General features: G+C 40.4%; 2 protein-coding genes across 3 annotated transcripts in view; both read left to right on the top strand.

Moving 5' to 3' along the window:
- The first annotated feature begins 4992 nt into the window (after positions 1-4992).
- tmem9 (transmembrane protein 9) lies at positions 4993-13677 on the top strand. Of its 2 annotated transcripts, none has more exons than XM_080733694.1 (6): positions 4993-5762; positions 5937-6028; positions 6137-6228; positions 7593-7701; positions 10799-10930; positions 11519-13677. In XM_080733694.1, exons 2-6 carry the CDS (start codon positions 5957-5959, stop codon positions 11657-11659), a joined length of 546 nt encoding a protein of 181 aa, XP_080589820.1. In that variant the 5' UTR covers positions 4993-5762; positions 5937-5956; the 3' UTR covers positions 11660-13677. The 2 variants fall into 2 exon arrangements, with proteins under 2 accessions (XP_080589820.1, XP_080589821.1); XM_080733695.1 differs by having other exon boundaries at positions 4995-5762; positions 5934-6028.
- A 1776-nt stretch (positions 13678-15453) lies between these two features.
- Positions 15454-23091, top strand: part of LOC308290777 (dihydropyridine-sensitive L-type skeletal muscle calcium channel subunit alpha-1-like) — a gene marked incomplete at both ends in the record, with an annotated part of 41051 nt that continues 33413 nt past the window's right edge. The window contains 2 exons of the mRNA XM_080732686.1: positions 15454-15626; positions 18722-18827. Of these exons, the coding sequence (XP_080588812.1) occupies positions 15454-15626; positions 18722-18827 (279 nt within the window). The remainder of the gene's footprint in view (positions 15627-18721; positions 18828-23091) is intronic.

Genomic DNA, 23091 nt, shown 5'->3' with positions numbered 1-23091 from the left:
TAACATCACAAATAACCTAATATCAGTTGCCAGCGTGCTTCATTTCCATCCGTCAGCACAGTATAAATCAGCTTCATCATGAATCGTAAGCATCTGATGATCACTGCGATACAGGTGTAATCATAAGTCATTATAGCTGTAGACTATGACTAGACATGGAAGCCAAAGGTGGACAATGCTGTCCACAGAGCTCATTAGAGAAATAGACAGTGTGGCCTCAATTGATCTCCATGACCATGAGCTCAAGTGGTTCAAGCCGAATTTGTTGTCCATTGATTTCTATGGCTTATTAAAGGTATGAGTAGCTTACTATACAAGAGAGATGTGAAAGCAGGATTACTGGGAAATAGAGGTATTGATTGGGAGGGGCATAACAAATTCCACCAGGCAGAGAAGATTTGAAGGTATAAAACTGTGCTGACCGGAAGATGAAGAAAGATTTTGCTGAATCACATACCATGTCTGACTCACACATGTCGCATTTTCTTTCTCTGATTAGCATATCAATTTCATACTCTATCATTATTAAAAGCCATTAAGACCTGGAAAGCAACTGTGTCACTTTATATCTTAAAGGAGTAGTTCACCCCCAAAATGACTTTTTGGAGCGGTGAAAGCGCTCCCAATAGACAGGTATGTCCGTGGGTATGTGGCTGGGTGGCTGGCTGGGTGGCTGGCTGGCTGGGTGGCTGGCTGGCCGTGTCCGTAGTCTGGCAATACCTTGAGTGGCCACACACAACACACTAGTTAAAGGAGGGGCGCTGTTTTGTGCAGGCCAGGCACACTCACCACTCACTCACAGGCACAGTTTACAGTTTAGGCATTTAGCAACACACACAGGGTATAGCTGCTCAGATTCACCGCTCCACTTCGAACCGAGGTTTGATTTTTTCTATTGATTAGTCATGCCATGGAGACTAGAGTTCAATATCACCTTTCTATACTAGACCAATTGGAGGCAAACCTAAACCAGAATGTTTAGCTACATATTCCCACAAACACCTCTCACAAACATAGCCACCACGTCGAACACACGTGAAAATTTTAAAATGTCCACATTTTAAACATGCCACTCTTTCAAACGCATTTCTTTCAATTTAACAAAAAATGCCTCACGCAGAGCAGTCACTCCTGACGGAATGATCCAACGTTATGCACAGTTTTCAACTCAATTGAGTCTATATCTGCCAAGCAGTGCTGTGTGACTGTCTACAGCCACTTTTGCCTCAAAATTGTATGGGTGTACTTTTACTCCACTAGAATTATTTGACAACTTTACTATAGTTAATTTGCAGAGATAAATTATTATATTATAAAACATACATTTCATTTGTCCATTTCAGCCCCAATTCTTTACCTACAGTATTTGACAGTATACACATATACATCTACAACCTCACAATTAAAATAATAATTATGCCAATACTTACTTTCAAAACAGTTCAATACCACTGTGTTGATACTTTACTTATTATTTATATCTTTTATTTTGGCCACATCTTGGTATGGTAACACACCATGCCCCCCACATTCTTGTGCTCAATGGGGAAGCCTCTGTTTGTTTACTCTGTCCCTGCCCCCTGTAGCTCGCCTTTGTGTGTTGGTTGTTAAAATTCCTACCACCAAGCCAGGCATCATGTATACTGCACTCCCTGTACAGTATGTAACGCATCCCTACATCATGTATATTGCTCTGTATGTAATACATTAAACAATACATTTAGCCCAATGCCATTTGCAGATATAAATTATTATATTATAAAACATACATTTCATTTGTCCATTTCAGCCCCAATTAGTATTTGACAGTATACACATATACATCTACAACCTCACAATTAAAATAATAATTATGCCAATACTTACTTTCAAAACAGTTCAATACCACTGTGTTGATACTTTACTTATCAAGCAAACTTTTTTTTTCTCAAAAAACTTTTTTTTCTCAAAAAAATGTTTTTCTCAAAAAAAGAATTACCCATATTTGGCCATTACACACACCACACTGCCGCAACATGGCGGTGAAGGCCGCACAGCGGCCTGAACTCTAGACTTTTGCGGCCCGAAGGGCCGCAAACTTCTAGTATATATATATTTTTTTTGTCGCATTCCTAAGACAAAAATCTGATAACAATAAATTTACCCCCATTCATTCCGGATGGTGACCCGTTTCGAAACCATCCGGAATCAATGGGGGTAAATTTACTCAAATCAAATTTTTGTCTTAGGAATGTGACAAAAACCAAAAAATATTATTGAACTCTACTCTCCATGGCATGACTAATCAATAGAAAAAAAGTCATTTTGGGGGTGAACTACTCCTTTAACCACTTTAACCATAATTTTATATTTGGCTATTCAAAAATAGAAGAAATACAAGCTCATAGCACGGCACGACTGCCGCACTATTGGCTTGTAGATCTGCTAATTTTTTTAAACCATGAAAACTTAAGCAAATCTTTGAATATATATATTTTTAAAGCGAACATGTGTAACTAAAATCTTTCTTTTTCGGGGTCCCTGGAACTAAATATTTTGAGATGGGGGTCCATGGCCAAATACATAATAACTCTAGGAGTCCTTGACATGAAAAAGTTTGAGCACTGATAAAGAAAAAACGTTTTTGTAGACCATAGCACTCATTCTTGTGTCAGGGGTCAAAATAAGTTTTTTGCTACAAATATTTTACTTTGCAGTGCAATGTAAAATATTTGTAGCAATCCTGTTATTGTTTATGACTTGTCTTCCTATTTCTACTTTCAGTGTCAGCCTATATGTCAACCAATAGGTGGCAGTGTAAGTACACATTTCTTGATTCAACGGCAGCCTGGAGGAAGAATAGTCCCCGGGGCAAAGGCTTTTGTTAAAGTTCATAGTTCAGGAAATATTAGTGAGGAAGGGAAAAGAGGAAGGGAAGTGACATTAGCAGAAAATGAAGGTTTAATGCAAGAGGAGGAAGACAGCGAAGATTTACTTAATAAAATGTTTACAATGACAGAAATGAATCGTGCCTTAAGGAAAACAAAGATGACAGCACCAGGGAAGGATCAGATTTGCTATGTAATGATAAATAAGTTAAGTGAAGCATCGAAGGAAACATTGTTGGAGCTATACAATAGAGTTTGGAGGGAAGGGAAACTGCCAGAGAGTTGGAAGGAGGCAGTTATTGTACCAATACCCAAACCAGGGAAAGATAAGTCAAACCCAGAGAATTATAGGCCGATTGCATTAACGTCTAACATATGTAAAATAATGGAGAAAATGATAAATGAAAGATTGACATATTATATGGAGAGTAAAGGATACTTATCAACTTATCAAAGTGGATTTAGGAAAGGAAGGAACACAATGGATCCAACCTTATGTCTGGAACATGAAATTCGGAAGGCACAGATAAACAAAGAAAGTGTAGTAGCAGTATTTTTTGACATTGAGAAAGCATATGACATGATGTGGGTAGAAGGATTACTGATTAGACTAAAGAAACTAGAGGTAAAGGGGAGAATATATAGATGGATTAAAGATTTTTTAATAGGGAGGTCTATACAGGTTAGAGTGGGAAAGAGCTTATCAGGTAAATTTAAAATAGAAAATGGGACCCCACAAGGAAGTATAATTAGTCCACTATTATTTTCGATTATGATAAACGATGTGTTTAAAGGAATAGAGAGGGGTATGGGCTTCTCATTGTTTGCAGATGATGGGGCAATTTGGAAGAGGGGAAGAAATGTCCAATTTATAGTAAAGAAGTTACAGGAAGCGATTAATAAAGTCGAAGAGTGGTCATATAGATGGGGGTTTAAGTTTTCAGTAGGAAAGACAAAAACAATGTTCTTTACTAGGAAAAGAATTGGAGATGAGGTTAAATTAAAAATATACAAACAAGAACTGGAAAGAGTCAAGCAGTTTAAGTTATTAGGAATATGGTTTGAAGAAAGATTAACATGGAACATACACATCAAGAAAGTTGAGGAGAAGTGTAAAAAGGTTCTAAATATAATGAGGTGCCTAGTAGGAAAGGAATGGGGGGCAGATAGAATGGCGCTAAAGGCCATTTATAATGGATTAATTAGGGCCATAATAGATTATGGGAGTGTTGTGTATGGTGCAGCAGCAGATACACACCTGAAGAAATTAGATAGTATTCAATACCAGGCATTGAGACTATGTACAGGAGCCTTTAAATCGACACCTACGGCAGCGTTACAGGTGGAGATGGGGGTCATGCCCATAGATTTGAGAAGACTGCAGTTGTCAATCAATTATTGGGTAAATTTAAAGGGTCATAAGGAGGACCATCCAGCAAAAGAGATATTAAAGCCTAGCTGGGAAAAGGAAAAAAAGGAAGTAAATAACTTTGGATGGACAGCAAGGAAAAGAGCAGAAGAAATAGGAATTGAGAAACTGGAGTTTAGTCCAACAGTGCCAATGTCAGCAGTGCCACCCTGGATTTTACCAGATGCGACAGTTGACTTAGGTATATTGGAAAGGAGAAGGAAGGAAAAGGAATTTGTATGTAATGCGCAGAGTGTCCAAGAACATATGGAGAAATATTATAGCTATGTCAAGATCTACACAGATGGATCAAAAAGTATAGATGGGAAGGTAGGGGTAGCATTTTGGGTTCCAGAATTTCAGGTGAGGGTGGGTAAAAGGATTAGTGATGAGGTGTCGGTGTATACAGCAGAAATGGTAGCAGTTCTACTAGCAATACAGTGGATAGAGGAGATTAGACCTTTGAGTGCGGTAATATGCTCAGACTCAAGTTCAGCTTTACAGAGTATGCAGTATAATAAATCTGAAAGTAGACCGGATATACTACTAGAAATTCAACAGGGATTATACCGAATAATGATGATGGGCATAACGGTGGTGTTGGTATGGGTGCCAGCACACATTGGAGTAAGAGGGAATGAGGAGGCAGATAGAATAGCAAAGGAGGCCACACAGTGTGTAGACGTAACAATGAAAGTTAATATTAGCAAGATGGAGGGTAAGAGTATTGTAAAAAGAAGGATGAAAGAAAGATGGCAAAAGAGGTGGGAGGAGGAAAGGAAGGGAAGATGGTTTTATAACATTCAGAGGGGAGTAGGAGAAGTGAAGGGAGCAGGAAGGAACAGAAGAGAGGAGAGGATAATAACGCGTTTAAGACTAGGACACACAGGTTTAAATGGAAATTTACACAGGATAGGGAAACATGACACAGGACAATGTGATCATTGTGGAGAAGAGGAAACAGTGGAGCATGTGATGATGGAGTGCAGGGAATACGTAGTGGAAAGAAGTCAGTTAAAAGAGAAATTAGCAGAAATTAAAGAGAGATATGAATTAGTAGATATATTAAGGAAGAATTCAGGAAATAGGTGTTATAAGTATATATTAGAGTATCTTAGGGAAACAGATTTAATTGGGAGAATCTGAACGGTTTTCTGTTTTTGTTTTTATTTTTATTATTTTGTTTTCTTTGTTTTGTTTTGTTTACGTTTGTTTTATTACAGTAATATAAGGATCAGTATATATGGGTGACTCAGGAATCCAATCACACGTAGGGAAAGTAAAGACGAAGTAAAGAGTTAAGTAGGTGGCGGTAATGCACGAGTATGTTTGCCAACCGCCAATAAACCCGAATAGAAGAAGAAGAAGAATAGTCCCCGGAAGTAGGGAGCGGAAGATAATTAAGTGCGCAGCAATTTGTGACATTGTCCAGTTTGTTGACATAATGAATGTCTAACTGGAACAACATTTACCATTATCATCGCTACGTAAGTTAAACGCTTTGCTCTCGTGAGTCTTTCACATAAAATGTCTCTAGATTTAACTGTCTAACTGAAATGTTAGGTTATTTATCTAGCTAGAATAGATGGCCTGCTGTGTAGCATTATTACAGATGGTAGACATTAATGTATTTTTAATGGTTCTTCCTTTTTCTGCAGCAGCAGATATTTCCTGTGGGAACATGTCGTCTGGGTCTTTCATGTCGTTCACAACCCTGATTGTGCTTCTGCTGATTGTTATTGCAGAGGCTAAGGTACGGGTAGCAATAGCATGACTCACAGTCACAGCAGTCACTGCAGGTGTTTTTAGAATTATCATTTGATAAAATAATTGTATAATGGAAATCTCCTCCATTTCACAGAACTTTGAGGATGTGCGCTGCAAGTGCATCTGCCCGCCGTACAGGAACATCACAGGACACATCTACAACAGGAATGTCTCCCAGAAAGACTGGTAAGAATCCGACTGAAAATTGGATTATACTTTAACCCCCTGACCTTATTTCTGTTTAGCACTATTTTTATAAAGCATAAACTCAAAGTGATGCATATTCAACAAATAAATAGGAGTAAAAATGCATACATATTTGCACATCTTGCACTACAAACAAGTATGGAAATAAGAAAAAAAGAGTAAAGAAGAATAATTATGTTTTCCAGACTGCTTAAACAGTGCTGACATTTGGCTGCTCAATTAACAGCCAAAGGTTAATGGACTTTTGCTTTTCTAGTTCACTGAATTGTACTTTTCAGTATTGGTAGGGGTTGAAGGTATGCTGTCGAAGTTTACATAAAAAAAACTAAACCTATTCTTGCACTTTTAGCATTGTCTGGATTTGGTGTTAAACTATTTTCAACATGCTGACCCTATTTTGGGCATTACATGAACATCTAGCTGTTTGTACTCGGATGTCAAATATGGTTTGACAAATCTACAGAGAATTCTGAAGATTTGAGTCAGGAAAAGTATTGAATTTTAAAATGACAAATGTGTAGGAAGCCTGCTTCAACCTTTATGGTTGCGTTTGTCATCGTTTCTATGGATAAATAATGAGTAAACAAGGCAGCACAATGTTTAAACAAAATGGAGGAAAATTAATATATGTATTCTGTGTTTTGAGGGGAAATTATATAATTAACACTACACTGGTTAGTTTACTTCCTCTTTGGGCAGACATATTTGACAATTTAACTTTCTGGGTAGGAATGAGTTTTTATTGTTATATGTTTACCAGAGTCTAAGTATGTTTTATGTTTTGCCCCATCTAAAGTCATTAGACTTAAGTTCTATTTTCTAGTTCCGTGGTGAATTGTACTTGTCTTGAACATCCCTTCCGTTACTGTAGGGGTTGAAGATGTACATGACAAAAACTGAACAACAGCATTGAACTTTGCACATTTGACTCTGTGACATTGCTGCTATTGATTAGATATGCACTGTCCCTGTACACTAATGGAACTGTGTACCCAAGACTATGTAATGTATCTAAGACTAGATCATATATTTGTTTCTCACTCTTCATTTTCTTATATTATTATTTCCCTTACTTAATATATTATTACGTTTTATGAAGTTGGAATTTTTTTCCCAACAACATTTCATATGAAAACCTTCTTGTTCTTGGTTCTCGATAGTGTCTGAGTTTGGTGTTAATTGATTTGTATGAGTTGCAGAGCAGTACCTAGTCGCAATCTTTTGACCCTAAAGCAAGCAAACAATACTGTATATGAAATAACACAATGTCTGTACTGTACTTTTGTCCCCCCACTCCCCTGGATGAGCAATTTCAACATATTTGTTTTGGACTATCATTGCAGTACCTGCCTCCATGTAGTGGAACCTATGCCTGTGCCTGGCCATGACGTGGAAGCTTACTGCCTGTTGTGTGAGTGCAAATATGAGGAACGCAGCAGCAACACAATCAAGGTACTACTGTGCTTATTTACTCTGAAAAGCTGCTTTATACTCCACAGTAAAATCTTCACTCTTGAGTGTGTTCTGGTTACACTGAGGGCTGTACAGTGTAATCTGATGTTGCTCTTAATCTTGTTTGTCTCATTAGTCATTACATAAATCCTTGTTGTTTCCTTTATTGTACTTTCTAGTACTTTGAGTTGAAGCAATATAATCTTCAGTACAATCTTAAATTGTATACGTTGTAGCTAGGTGTTTGTGGTCATTCTTAGGCCCCATTTAGAGGACAACGGTCTCAAGAGAAAACTGCAAAATAATATCAGATGTGCCTCCCGTTTACGGCAACGACATTTTTGGGAGTTGAAACCGCAACAAAGTGAAAACCCCTTCTAGAGTGGAAATATTTGAAAATATCGTGTCTCCATGTAAACAGGCAATATACGGGGAAATGTCAAAACGTGTGACGGCATGCTATTACATCGGTGTAAACAAACAGCTGTGATAGGAAGTAAACCGGAAGTGGTTCTACGCATGCGTGACTATCTGGCAGCGCGTTACACCGCCACCTAGTTTTCAATCACATTGGCGTCACCGTGTAAATGCAAAAAAAGTGTTGTTACCGTGTAAACGTGGCCCTATAGGCACATTCCTCCTTAGTGCTGAGCCAAACTGTGTGAGTTCCTAACCTCAGATCCCAGTCTTGCTTTCTCATTGGGGTTTGGCCATTGACAGTTAAAGGGCCAGTTTACCTCTGGGACAACCAGATCTTATTTTATTGTTGTTTGGGATAAGATCAACACAATCCTGAGTTATTTTTTGTGTTCAATTTGTGTTTTGAGATATTTTAGTATTTTCATGCTGAAATAATTTAATTCTCAAAACACAGATTGAACACAAAAAATAACTCAGGATTGTGTTGATCTTGTCCCAAACAACAATGAAATAAGATCTGGTTGTCCCAAAGGTGAACTGGCCCTTTAATGAACCATTTCACATGTGCACATATCAACTACCCAGTGAAACAAACTTCAACGGTCTTTAAATGACGCAATTCTGTGCAGTGCACATACCTCAAGCAATGTTTTCATAAATGTCTCTACACTTCAATTTTTTCTGATCGATTAACAATAAGTAGTTTGATCTAATTTTGGTTCCCACCCAGTCAGAAAAACACAGACCTACTAATGATCCTCCTAACACTCTACATCACCACACAATCACATTTTACCCATGCCCAGTGAGGGAGCTGCTCATTCATTCTGTCCACTGTTTCCAATTAGTTTCTCCAGACTTTCATTCAAGAGTAAAGCGATTTTGGATGGCTCGCCATGCAAGACTACAGGTATCCAAACAATAAAGATGGATTGCAGCTTTTGTATGATGCTCCAAACATTAATGATCCCTTTTACCATTTATGGATGAAAATGTTGTATTTGGTCAAATTGTCTTTGGAGCATCTGATGAGTTGCAACTTAAGCCTACTTTATCATTTGGATAGCTATCTGGCCATGATATAAGCCCAAATATATACATCTTGTCAGTCACACAGATCAGAATCAGAATTCTTCTCATTTTATGCTCTGTGAGCAAGCAAGCAATTGTGTTACCGTTCATTCTCATTGTAATGAAAAACAGGTCCCCAAATCACACTTTCATAAATGAAAGTGAATAAAGCAGATTCTGCCAATAAATAATAAAACATGTCCTGGTATGTTCCTTGTTTCTGCCTATTTTGCCTACTGACAGTGGCAGCATTACACAGATATATTGACTTTTGTTGTGCAAGAGAACTTCCATCTAGGGTAATATAAAATGAATACAGCAATTTCACCCCCAAAATGTAGTACTCAATGTTTTATTGTCTGAATATGATTAGTTTGCCTTGTAAATGTGCTATAAGTGTTGTTTTGAGACCTGTTGTTTTGCCATACAATGAGAGAGAATGGAATTGCAACTCTGAAATATTTTGATAAGCAGGATATACATGTATCCTGCCCAGGTAGCTATAGCTATACAACCCAAGATGTCTACTAAAGTTCATCATTGCTCAGTATATAGTTGCAAAACAGAAATTTCCCACTGTCTGTTTTCCCTCCTGTAGTTTCTGTTCTTGTTGTTGTTTCGTTTTAGTTTTGTTTCTTGGTCATGTCCAGTCCTGCTTGTGTTGTGCCTTGTCTTGTCTTAGAAAACTGAAAAGGATTCATGGTGATATGTCATGATGTATTGCAATATAATCAAATTTGTTGTACCACCTATGTCTCACCAATATATATATATATGTTACGGTTAGTTTGGGTAACTCGGTTAGACTGTGGTAAGAGCGCTTGTTTTGTCGTTCACCACACACCAATCACCACCAGATGGCGACGACAGCCATTCACTAGTGAAGGCGCTGACGTCACTCGTTTGCGACTCTCTTTCTTTATTTACTAGCCTAGCCTAGCCTAGCCTAGCCTAGCCTAGCCTAGCTTGCCCAGGCCTTACGGCCTGGGCATAAATATAACGATTGCATTCACCACGGCTTCGTAACTCGCGCGGCGCTCCGCCGGCCGCGCAGCCCTAGCCCGCTCTTCGCGGCCACTCGCGCCTGCGGCGCTCGGGGGCGAAGAGCAGGACCAAGGTCCGCTGGCCTTCCCGCCGCTTGCAATGTCGTGGACAATCGAGCGGCTCCGCCTGGAGGACGTTGTTGTGGCGACCGCTTGTTCCGCCCCGTGCCGCACGGCGAGCGCTCCGTTTCTCTATCTAACCGTTTCTCTATCTAACCGTGACATATATATTTTTTCCCACTGTCAGCTGATCGCAGTTCAGTAAAGAGAAGATATTCACCTGGCGGCCATGTTTGAAATTTTCTTTGAAACCGGGTGGCATTTCATTAACTTAATGGCAAGATGGCTGCCGTGTGAATATGGTCAATAATGTCAAAAGAGAGAATATTGTGACCTTTAGTGTGTTGGGTTGAATTAGATGAATTCAGTACAAAGGATGACCCCAATGAAAACAAGACATTGGCTTTCTTGGGATTAAAATCCTATTAGCAGACCTTGTATTATACTGTACTTTCCTGTGCTTGCCTTTGCAAACTGTTAATAAAGTATTCAATCAATCAAAGGTGACCATCATAATCTACCTGTCTGTGGTGGGTGCTCTGCTACTCTACATGCTGTTCCTACTCCTGGTGGACCCCCTTATCCGGAAACATGACCCCTACACCCAGCCCCTGCATAACGAGGAGGACTCGGAGGTACACACACACCCAATAGTCATTTGGAAGATGATAGAAGTAGTCAGAAGTAATGTGTAGTTTGTTGTTATTTTTTGAGCGGTGGTAAACCGCTCCATAGAGTGGCTGTGCGTGTGTCTGTAGACACTTCCTCAGCGTTTTGCCATAGCAATGTGTTTTCCTCAGCGTTTTGCCATAGCAATATGTGTGTGTGTGTGTGTAGCCATATTACTTCATATTACATCACCAATTACATGCTAGACCTATCTGTAGCCACTTTTCCTCAGCGTTTTGCCATAGCAATGTGTTTTCCTCAGCGTTTTGCCATAGCAATATGTGTGTGTGTGTGTAGCCATATTACATCACCAATTACATCCTAGACCTATCTGTAGCCACTATTCCTCAGCGTTTTGCCATAGCAATGTGTTTTCCTCAGCGTTTTGCCATAGCAATATGTGTGTGTGTAGCCATATTACATCACCAATTACCAATTGAAGACGTTATGCAAGCACGACCACCGCTCACTTCACATTGGGTGTGATTATTTCTTGACAATTGAGTTGTAAGTGTTCAGTTCCTGATTTAAAACGTGTGTGTGTGTGTGTTCAGGAGATGCGTCCACCAGTTGACCCCGCCCAAGCCCGGGGCAACACCATGCTGGAGCGAGTGGAAGGGGCCCAGCAGCGCTGGAAGAAGCAGGTCCAGGAACAGCGCAAGACTGTGTTCGACCGCCACAAGATGCTTAGTTAAACCCTGCCTGTCACAGCAGGGCTCATGGAGGTAACCTCACCAGGCTCAGTGCTCTGACAGCTGCACCGTTGTTGTTGTTGTTGTTGTTGACACCACACAGTAAAATCCTCACTGTTAGTTTTACCGTGAGAGTACGCAAATGTAACCATTTACATTTGTTTACTCTCAGAGTTTCAAATGAATAAATTAACACAGATTTTACTGTGTTGCTGTTCCTTTCTCATTTCAAAGCATAGAGACTCGCAATCCATCACTTTATTCATTAGCTGCTTGTCAACAGCATGCCTTCTGCTTTGAGCTGGTTAGCTGGGAGAGGACATTTTTGGAAACAAATGATATGGCTATTGGCTATATTTTAGTTTTTTGCAATATGTATTGCAATATATATTTAAAAAAAGTTACATAATTTTAAGGAAAATTAGATACATTTTAGTATTTTCTGGCCTCTGCGGGAGGGGGAAAGGTTTTTAGGGGCGGGGGGTTAAATGTTTTTTCGCTCAGTGACACCGACTGGGTGAGCCAATATAAAATGAATGTCAACAGCTCCATTTGCTTGCCGTTGAGCAGTATCATCTACTCTGACACATCCTTTTTCCTAACCTCCCAACATACAGTACTTCCCTATTTGTACTTATTGCTAAACAATTCAAACCATTGCTAAGCTTATTTTTCAAGTGTTTTGAGTTTGACTGATGGGTCCAATTTGCCTTCCATTGCATCCTCAGTGAGCCAATTGCAGACGTGCACATGTCAATGATAGTTGTGATACAACAATGATCATGAGTACTTATCGCACTCTGATGAAAAATGAACATTGTAATGTATTACTCATTAGTAAGTTGTGGCTGGACTGACATGACATGACACACTAGCTCGGCTCACTGTTACTGTGGACAAGCAGTTATTTGGAATACTTTTAACGGTACTTCAATGGAAATGGCTGAATTAATGTTGCTATTTATTGTTATTCAAGTGGAGCCATGGTGTACAGGTCATACAGTACTATCTCTGAGGGTATTTAAAACCATTGCTGTCATTTCACCAAGCTTGTCAAACTGATAATACGGTATACAGTAAATTTTGAATTTAAAAATGTCATATTAGCAATTATTTGGCCGTTTAGGAAACGCCATAAGAAACAACTTCCTCACTTTCCAAGCTATTGAATATTTGTATTTGTTTATTGTGTTTTCATTATTGTCTAAAGCTACTTCAGGGCATGTAAGCCATATGTGTCACTGGACAGGGTAAAGTGACCCTACTTTTCATCACTGGTTGCCAAACAATGCACATTCCCTAGTTAACCACTTAAACCCAAGTGCTGATCAGTTGTCAATGTACTTGGCATGCTCTTTTGTCCCTTCTACACCAAATCTCTTAGACGATAAAAGTCACATCCAAGTGAAGCCTTTTTATGAGTTAATTTCATGAAGTATCCTGTGAAGCTAGGCCAATGCCCAGCTTTGCGGTACGGACATACATACACTGTACAACAAAGCTAGATGTAGGAGTGGTAAATACAAGCTCGCAATGCGGTGCATTGTGACATCTTCTCAGCTTATAGATCTGCTATAAGCCAAGCTTTGTTCGAAATTCAAGGGTTCAAGTGGTTAACACCCGTATTTAATTATTGACGTTTGTAAATTGTGGCTTGATAGCTTTTGTTTATTGTTTAGCTTTATGGGTTTCAGCAAATGTGTTCAATATCGCTTCCCTATTTTTGCTGTTCCTCAAAGAAAGAAACCTACACTGGCCTACAGTACATGACTTCATGTTACACACAGTGAGAACTACTGAAGTTTATCCATAGTTAGTTAATTATTTATAATGCTTTGCATTTTACAGTTTTTGGACATAATCTCATGTCAATGGTATGGCCTTTTTTATGTTTTTATTTTATCCATGTACTTTATTTATGTTTGTATCCCTAATCTGACTGGATTATTACATTGCACTGAATGTCTTCGCTCATACCTATGAATTCTGCCTGATGTATAATTAAAAATTCTGTTAAGGTTTCTCTTGCCTTTTTTTTGGTTTTGTTTTAGGACTACGTAACTGGGCTTGGTTACAATTGGTCCCTTCTCTTCTTTGTGTCTGGGTAGCTCAGTCGGTAGAGCACTTGCTCCTTGACCACAAGGTCGTGGGTCTGACTCTAAACCCGGGCACCGCCAGTTCCATGAATGAGTAGCATGACTTGGGTGTGGCAACTAAGTACTGGGAGCTGATGGTAGGTGTTGCGCTTCACCACAGCGACTCCCGCGCACTGGCTGACACCAACACGAAGCCTCTCCGACCTACATACTGTCCCTTTAGACCTGGAACACCTATATGATGTTATACCTTACATTTCTGAAGTGAAAACTGATGTGAGGATTTAGAAGGTGAATCTGCCTCAGGTATACATTTGTACTACAAGTAGCACTAGATGAGCACTAGAGGGTGACAAAGTACACACTATGTTTGCCCTCCAACTGCAGTGAACTGAACTTACATGTGTCTATCAAATTTGTGTCTGTCAAATTTCTAAGTTGGTAAGATGCTGCAGAATTCTGTGTATGTCATTTAGTTCTTTTGCACCTAATGACTAACTTCTAAGAAAATGGAACCATGGAACGCTGACCAGTTTAAATTCTATGTTGTTATTTTGTCAGTTGGTTTCTCCCGATTTAGTTCCCTTATACAGGGCTTACCCCTACTTGTTGGTTCATTAAAGATGAGCATGTGTCACCTAGCCTGGGATCCAGACTGCTTGCTACGTTCAGCAGATTTTATTTTCCTCGCTTGAGTGGACTTAGCGAAGCAGTGTCACCACCTACTGTATACTCGTGCCAGTCTGCTTATTTTCACCTCCCATGGAAGAGTTTCACCAGGAGGAATTGCCATGTGCGGAGGCACGCGCTGTTCTCATTCCAGCTCCCCACTGAACAGGCACCCTGACCAACCTGTAAGAGTTGCTAGTAGTGACAAGTTGTCCTACAGTATGCACCCAGAGGATTCAAACCCAAGTCTCCGTGGGGGTGGGCAGGAACTTTACCCTGTGACACCCGAGCGCATGAATTTAGAATTCTGTGGCTGGTATCCCAAGAGCTCCCTTTATTCGTTGGTCTTTATTTGGACTTCATTGGTCTTTATTTTCTTGCCTGTCTTTGTCATCCATCCCTATGGAAAATCTTTACACTGGTCTGCACATATCTCACAAACGTAATCCCCACCCTATGTATTTCTAATGCCCCACTCGGTTTAGAGTTCTAGCCCAGTGGGCTGCAGGGAAACGGCTGATTTCTCTTTTGAAAGTGTGTTTGTGTCTATTGACACAACACAACACGCCCCATTCTGCATTTTACCCCTCTCACTGTGCTCTTGGCAGCTACTACTGCCCCCCCCTCCCACCCCAGCTAACCTCTCTCCCCCACCTCCTAACCCCACCCTCTCTGCCATCCCCAAGCATGGCCAGTCAGTGGTCTACGGTCTATATTTAAACTACACCGGGGCCAACTGCTCCCCCACTGACTTGGGGCGCCTATCACTTTTCCCTGCCTGCTGTACATTTGTGTCAGCCCTCAGCCAGGAGGAGAGGCCTGTGGCTCTCTCTGCAAGTAACTCAAGGGACTAAGAAGAACCGGGGAGACGGAAGTGGAGGAGGACGGAGCACACATTCACTTGTGGACCAAAGGATTTGGAGCCCAGGGGCCTTCACGGCACGGAGTTGTATTGCACCTCATTTGTTGGAATATTTTTTGCCAGTGGACGCATTTCTCCAGGATAGGGGTTTGACTTAAGGCGGCATCAAGATGGCAGACGCCAAGCCGATAATCCTGAATGAGGAGGAGTTGAAGAGGAAGCAGAGGGAGAAGCTGAAAAAGCTGCAGGCCACAGGGGGAAACCCTCGACCTGCCCGAACCCTCTTTATGTTTGGGCTCAAAAACCCTGTCCGCAAGGCCGCCATCAAGATTGTGGAGTGGAAGTATCCTTCTAATATCTCGTCTTTCTCACACGCACGCAAAAACACACACACACACACACACACACACACACACACACACACACACACACACAAAATTACTTTGAGACTTGAGCTCAATAATATTTTTTTGTTTTATTATAATACATTTCCCCCATTGATTCCGGATGGAGACACAAATGTATTTGCGTCTCCATCCGGAATCAATGGGGGTACATTTATTATAATCAAATTATTGTCTCACTCAGACAAACAAACAAATATTATTTACCTCAGTCTGAAGTCTCCATAAGGTGATTAATCGGGGGGGGGGGGGAAGTCATTTTGAGGGTGAAATACTCTTTTAACTACTTGAACCGTTGTGCCCCGATTCTGGGGGCGAATATAGCTGACTTGTTGTGAGATTGTAGATCTTGTGAAGACATTTGGTGTATAGGCAAATACTAGCAGACATCTTACAGAGCCCTGGGGTAATCCAGTCAACTAAGTACACTATATAGTTGCAGTGGTTATTAAAATCCTTTTAAACCATTAATGTTAAAGATGAATCGTAATTTTAGGATGTATGCTGTTGAGCCTTTTAAAGGCACAGGGACTTTAAGATCACTGAAAGATGTCACCTCACCTGTCGTCGATATTAGCAGAGCTTGTACACAGAAACGGTGTGAATGCCAGGTGCTAGGTTGACAGCTGCTTTGTAGACCAGCTGTGATCAGCATGGTCAAGCTCTCTTCCAAACGTCTGCTAAGGGCCTTCCCCTCAGGTGTTAAGACTTTTGTTATGTGTGAAGCGGCCCAACGTCCACGTAAAGCATGCAACCCCAGTGTTTTCACTGCGAGGGCTGCTTAACCCCAGTCTATTTACAGCTGGCTGACAGAAACTATTAATGAAGCCCTTTAATTTAGTGATAAGTAACCTGGGGCTGGTTGGCATTGTGCTTAATGTGGAAAAAACCTGCTCTGTGAAGCCTGTTGTTTGCCCGTGTGGCTCCTGTTGGGGATTTCCATCCTGTTTTTAGTCTGAAGTCCATTCCCACTTTAAGCCGTGGTTATAGTTACAGTAGAACTGAAATAGATAAGGCTCTCGTTATTAGTGTGGCATCAATATTCCAAGAATAATTGTGAAGAAGGTGTTGAATTGGCTGAGTTCATCTGGCAGCAGTGGTCTTCATAGCTTTTGAGGTTATTTAGATTTATTTAGCTTTATTTCACCAGAGACTATAGACCATATTTTTTATTATGTTGTGCTATTGTGCTTTGTCTAGTACTGTATGACCTTGAATTATAGTCACTCACCACCAACTCAAGATAACGTTTTATTGTAGTGGTTTAATCACATTGCTATGTTTCCACAACCCAGGTATTGAAAACCAAGGAATGTTCCAGAAATAGAATAAAACAACTCAGAATAGTTATATAAATGTGATATTTATTTTCTCCTAGCGATGCTGTTGTGTTGACAGCCTTTGGGGAACAACATGTCACAGAGTGGAAATATCCTATCGCTTTTCTTGATAAGTGGAGTGTTTTTAAAAAGCCTGTGGTCATATTCTGGGGCTTTGCAGCTGTCCTGTGGCATCACAGATGAGACATGATGCTGAGTTAGCAGGGGAATTCTATTAGGGTGCCCCCTATGGGTGGGAATTGACCTATACATTGTACAGCACTAGACACACACACACACACACACACACACACACACACACACACACACACACACACACACACACACACACACACACACACACACACACACACACAGCAAGGCCTGCAATAGGATATATTGGTTGATTCTACAGTGTTGTTTGATGACAACAGTTTGCACAGCTGTGGAGCTGTTGTAACTGTAACACTATTGTGAATGTGTGTTTTTTACCTCATGCAGACAATGAAATTAACTCACTCAGATAATTACACCATCATGGACCTAAGAATAGCGTGTGCAATTGACACCTGTACATTTCTTTAGTGTTGTGCATGTACACATTTAGACCAAACTTCAATGCGTATTATGCAAGTCCCAATATAACTAATATGTTGTCACATTTGAAGTTGCATACATCCAACCAGGCTCATGTGCACAACTAAAAAGAAATGTTTACACTTAGTGTTTAATTATCCACCTTGTGTGACATTTCAAGCTCTTTAGCTTTTCTTCCGATGAACGTTTTTGCGAAGCGTTCCCACGGCAGGTGAAATAAAACACACATCTGTGAGTCGGGCTGCAACCATTCATCGATTTAATAAATTATAAAAAATAATCTACGTATTGTGAGCTTGTAGATCTGTCATTGTATCTGTTTTTAGTCTTAAATAGGGCTAAAGTGGTTAATCAGACTAATCAATTTAGTTGATCATAAAAAGTCATGTAGCATTTATTTGCGTCAATTATTAACAATGACCCAAAAAATGGTCTTCTCAATTATTCATTTAATAAAATTTAAAGTAATATAGAATAATCCCTAAGGAAATGATGGGTAGTTGAAACTGTGTTACTGTACTGTATGTCCGTGGGGACCACCAGTGGTCCTTGAGGGGGTTCCAGGTGATGGAGAGTCGGTAACCAAATGGACCCTTATAGATCTTTTAACACTTGCGGCTCTCAAGAGTTAAATTATTGTTAAACATCTGTATTATTTAATTAACAAGAAGTCTACACAATTAGAAAATGTAGAAGAATTATTAGTTTGATCAATGTTTGCCTGTTTATCTCTCCTACCACAACAATACAGCACGGAATTGTGGGGAAACCTTCTTATCCAACTATAACAAAATATTTTAAGTCTTGGGTCTTAGAGGCGACATCTTATCAAATGGTGGTCCGTGGCTCAAATGCCGAATATATATAATGGACCTTGATATGAAAAAGGTTTGAAAACCACTGCTGTATGTGGTTGTTGTGGTCCTGTGTTAGTGTACACTGCTGTATGTGGTTATTGTGGTCCTGTGTTAGTGTACACTGCTGTATGTGGTTGTTGTGGTCCTGTGTTAGTGTACACTGCTGTATGTGGTTGTTGTGGTCCTGTGTTAGTGTACACTGCTGTATGTGGTTGTTGTGTACTGTATGTGGTTGTTGTGCTCCTGAACCGCTTCCTGCAGACCCTTTGAGATCATCGTCCTGCTGACCATCTTTGCTAACTGTGTGGCTCTGGCCGTCTTCCTGCCCATGCCTGAGGAGGACAGTAACAACACCAACACCAACCTGGTGAGCAATGCATGCTTGTGGACACGCACGCACGCATGCACGCACGCACGCACGCACACACACTTACATGTTTGTATTATTTGTATTATCACACTACTGGTGTAATGTCATCTGGGTGTGATTTACAATACAAATCCCAAAATCAATCCTCCAGTTCTAGGCAACACAGAAGGGGGGAACTTTTATTTCACTTCCACACAACTCCTCTAGGGTATAATGACATGGTTCAATATTGAAAATGGGTGGTCTTCCCCTTTAAATTCTTTAGGATGGAAAATAGGCAAGTTGTGAGTTTACTCAGCTCATAGGTGCGCCGTTTATTTAATAATTAAGTTATCTATTTTATGTCTCTTAAGGAGCCAAAACTCTTTCTCCGAATCAGAGGTTAATCCTAACCCTAAACCCAACCCGAACCTTTTCTTATTCTATACTTGATTTGGCCCCACAAGTATAAAATACTACTAACACAAGTACACACGCACACAATTACTTACAGTTTCAGTTGTCTCTTAGGTTTTCCAGTAAAACTACTTGGGGCCCCACGACAACACAGAACACTGGATTTATTATATTTAGGAAGCAACCAAATCTGTGAACCATGACATCCTTGATGGCCCAGATCATTCCAGGCCCCATGAATTATTGTTACTTCAATGTTGGTGGAAGGAATGTGACCAATGTCTGTTTTTTCTGATATGTTTGTATGACATTGAAAGGATATCGTTGGTTGGAAAACTTGTATGTCCTTTTTTATTATACATTTTTTATGGTGAAAATAGGCAAGTTCACACCGACGTGTTGTGAGCTTGTTGATAGGCTATTTTACTTTTGTGCGACCCTCTTGTATGATGAAGTAGGGCATCATTTCCCAAAAAAATAACACATTGAAATATGGAGACCATCCACTGATCATCAGATCAGTGGATGGTTATGCAGCTCTGTTTACCAAAGGGACATGTCTGTTTTGAGACTGTGAAGTCAGACTCTGCATATTAACACTACTAGCTACTGCAGTGTTTCAGCTGGTCGCTGGTAAATCCCCCTGATCTCCTCTGACTACATGTACATGCTTCCACCCCCATCTCAGCTGTATGTAGCCTTTATCTCAGAGCCAAATAATGTCCCTTTACAAGGCACGATGCTTTATTAGGTTGCTGACTGTGACAACATGCTTTGTCCATCTCAAACATGACTTGTTGAATCACGTCATGTTTCAAAGTCATTTGCAGTACTGACTATCCATGCTCTTTCTTCATGCTCGCGGTATGAAGTAAAAGCATAATAGCCGGTGTGTGAGTGTGAATATGGTCATTAAAGGGATATAGTTCACTCAATAATTACGCCGATACGCCAATAATTTGATGACCTACAGCGGTTCCCTATGGAGACATAAAGGAGACTATTTGTGTCTCCATAGGAAACCACTGCTGGTCATCAAAAGAAATTAAATGAAGTAGCTTACTGCATGTGTTGGTCAGGACTGTGGTTTACCTCTTCCCTCTCTTGCTGATTATGGATCTCAGAAGGTTTCCTATACTATAGAGTAGTGTAAGGTTAGCTGGGTGGCAGGTGCTGCTGGCTCCCTGGATGCTTTTGAAGCGTGCCCTGGAGCTTTTATATTTAGAACTCATAGGTGTGTGTATTGACACTGTCTCTGGGGGTTTGGCAACGTTGGCTAGAACTGAAGACTGTACAATAATGGCTGACATCTGTTTGTGAATGAGAGCAAAGAGCAAACATGTATTGTACAGTAAGTGAGCTTACTGTGTTTACTTTTATTGACAGAGGGAATTTGGTATAAAGCCAGACCGGTATTTGGTCTTGCCAATATATCGGCTGTTGTTTGCCTTTTTTGACAACATCGATATCTGCCATTATAAGCGGGCACTTGTTCCAAAAGCTTTTAAAATAATAGACCTACCAAGCTCACAATGATGCGTTGTAAGCTTGTAGATCGTCTGTTTTTGAAAAACATTGAATAGGGCTTACAGTAAGTGGTTGAAAACAATGCATTCTAGTTAATTGTTCTGAAATAGAAACTTGCATCAAGTGAAGTCTACGTTTTTCTAATTGATTGGAACATTTTGAAACGTATCAGTTAAAGCATCTGTAATCGGTAAGACTCTCCAAAATCCGGATTGGCATTGAACCCAAAGATCTGGCTAGGCTCTAATACAGTATGTCATTGCAGAGGCTAAAAGCCTTACGGCGGTGGATGTTTATACAGTTGGTCTAGAAGAGAGCTACAGTTGATGGAGACGCATCCACACATTGCAAAGATGTGAGGTTTCACTTGGAGGTCTGTGACCCCACTTAGGGGGCCTGACCTTAGTGCGTGTGCCAACATTTCAGCGGCCCACAGTCAGCCACCGCCTGCTCCTCAAATAGCATTTAATACACTCTACCTGTTACTTCACACAATAACACACAACCCCAATGTCCATTTGGAACACAGCCAGTTGGCCTACACTCCACGCCAAACCTACCATCATATTAAATTTCCTCTGGACCTCATCCTGACCCCATTTCTTTACAAATCCTGCCACGGGCCCCAAACCTACCTCATCCCAAATCCCTCTTCGAACTACTCAGTGGGTCATTCCAGAGATGTTAGGGGTGTAAGAAGAGCTGGGGGAGGATCCATTCCCCCACGTCAAACCCTGGCCGATGCAGTCATAGAACTAGACTGGCCCAAACAGCACCACCCTGTGGAAGCAGAGGGTTGCCCGAGAGATCTCAGTCATACCACTCCATGTAACCCAGTAGTTACTCATTAAATATGAAAGGTGATACATTTTTCCCACTACTCCTAGTGTACCACACAGTTATGGGGTCAGCCCTATGTTCATTCTGCCCTTTGTTCCCTCAGTGTAGACCAGGGTTGGGGTTGGGGTTTGGGTTATGGCATGAGGGAACATAGCGCTGAGGGAACGTAGGTATGCGTAGGTATGCTCCGACGGTTAAACCCTCTGGGATTAATTTAACATCTGTTCTTATCCTTTCACTCAGTAAAATGTATGTGTTTAGGTAATCTAAAAGTGAGATTGGCCAGGAATCTTAAATTAGGAGGAAAGACTGTGAAATGTAAATTGATCTTCCTGCAGTTAAAACATATGTTTCTTTTCTTTGATGAATGTCGCTTTGAGGAGCAAAACCAAATACCACAAGGTCTATATCAAACTATTTGCTTACATGCATCTCATCTTATTTGTAGGTCTGTGAAGGGAGAATATACTGTATGTTTTTCACAACAAGTACTCAGCAATGCTGCTGTGTTTAATCATTTTGGAATGCAAAAATAACTCCCTGCTTTATTTTTTATTTTTTTGCTTAAAAAAAGATTTTGTCTTTTTGCGATTATTGATAGATTACAGCATTCTGACAGGAAATGGGGAGAGAGAGAAGGGGAGTGACATGCAGCTATTTGGATTGATTGATTGAATACTTTATTAGCAAGTTTAGGTACGGCAGTATGGTAGTACATAACAGTTCATTAGTTTGTTTGTACTCGATTCATCAAGACAAACAAAACAATATATTACACATCAGCAACAGCACTAAAAGCAGTTCTAGATATACTGTACTGGGCAAGGGCGAGGGGCAGAAGATGTCACCTTCCATGGAGCTTGCTGAAGGAGTGTGTTTGACTCTCTTGGGGCAAGACAGTATGGGATAAGATTACCTCAGTCCATTTATCATTTGAGGACAGACATGTTTTTAGGTCAGTTTTAAAAGTGGGTGGGGAATCGAGACTTTTAATGGGTGTTGGCAGAGCATTTCACACATGTGTTTGAGGCAAGTAGCCGCTACAGTATGTTGTGTTTGCACACACACACACACACACACACACACACACACACACACACACACACACACACACACACACACACACACATACAGTATGTATGTAGGTATACAGATTACAGGTCTGTCAGACATTTATTTTCAGGGGGGGGGGTTTCCATGGTTGGACTAGCGTGTGGAAGGAACACGTTATTCCAACCAATTCCTTTCCCCTCCATCAGTCGCTTTTAAAAAAGAAAATACAAGACATACTGAATTGAGTCAGACATTTCTGTTCAAGTCCTCTTAGGTCCTGTTTAATCCACACCAGGATCAGGCTTGTAAACTGAATCCTTTCTTTCTTTTTTTTCCCTTTATTCATTCAGGGAAGCCCATTGAGAGCAACCTGTCTTTTTCAAGGACGCCCTGATCACAGCTATATAAAACACAATACATATAATGAAAATAGTTACAAACATTT

This window comes from Nannobrachium achirus (genome assembly GCF_963921795.1).
Source record: "Nannobrachium achirus genome assembly, chromosome: 9".
Lineage (NCBI taxonomy): Eukaryota > Metazoa > Chordata > Actinopteri > Myctophiformes > Myctophidae > Nannobrachium > Nannobrachium achirus.
This window is presented reverse-complemented; position numbering and strand designations above follow the sequence as displayed.

Excerpts from the sequence above, each read along its gene's own strand:
- tmem9 (XM_080733694.1), top strand. The coding sequence starts at position 5,957 with ATGTCGTCTGGGTCTTTCATGTCGTTCACAACCCTGATTGTGCTTCTG. Across the intron at positions 6,029-6,136 it reads TTGTTATTGCAGAGGCTAAG|AACTTTGAGGATGTGCGCTG; the intron begins GTACGGGTAGCA and ends TCCATTTCACAG. Across the intron at positions 7,702-10,798 it reads GCAGCAGCAACACAATCAAG|GTGACCATCATAATCTACCT; the intron begins GTACTACTGTGC and ends AATCAATCAAAG.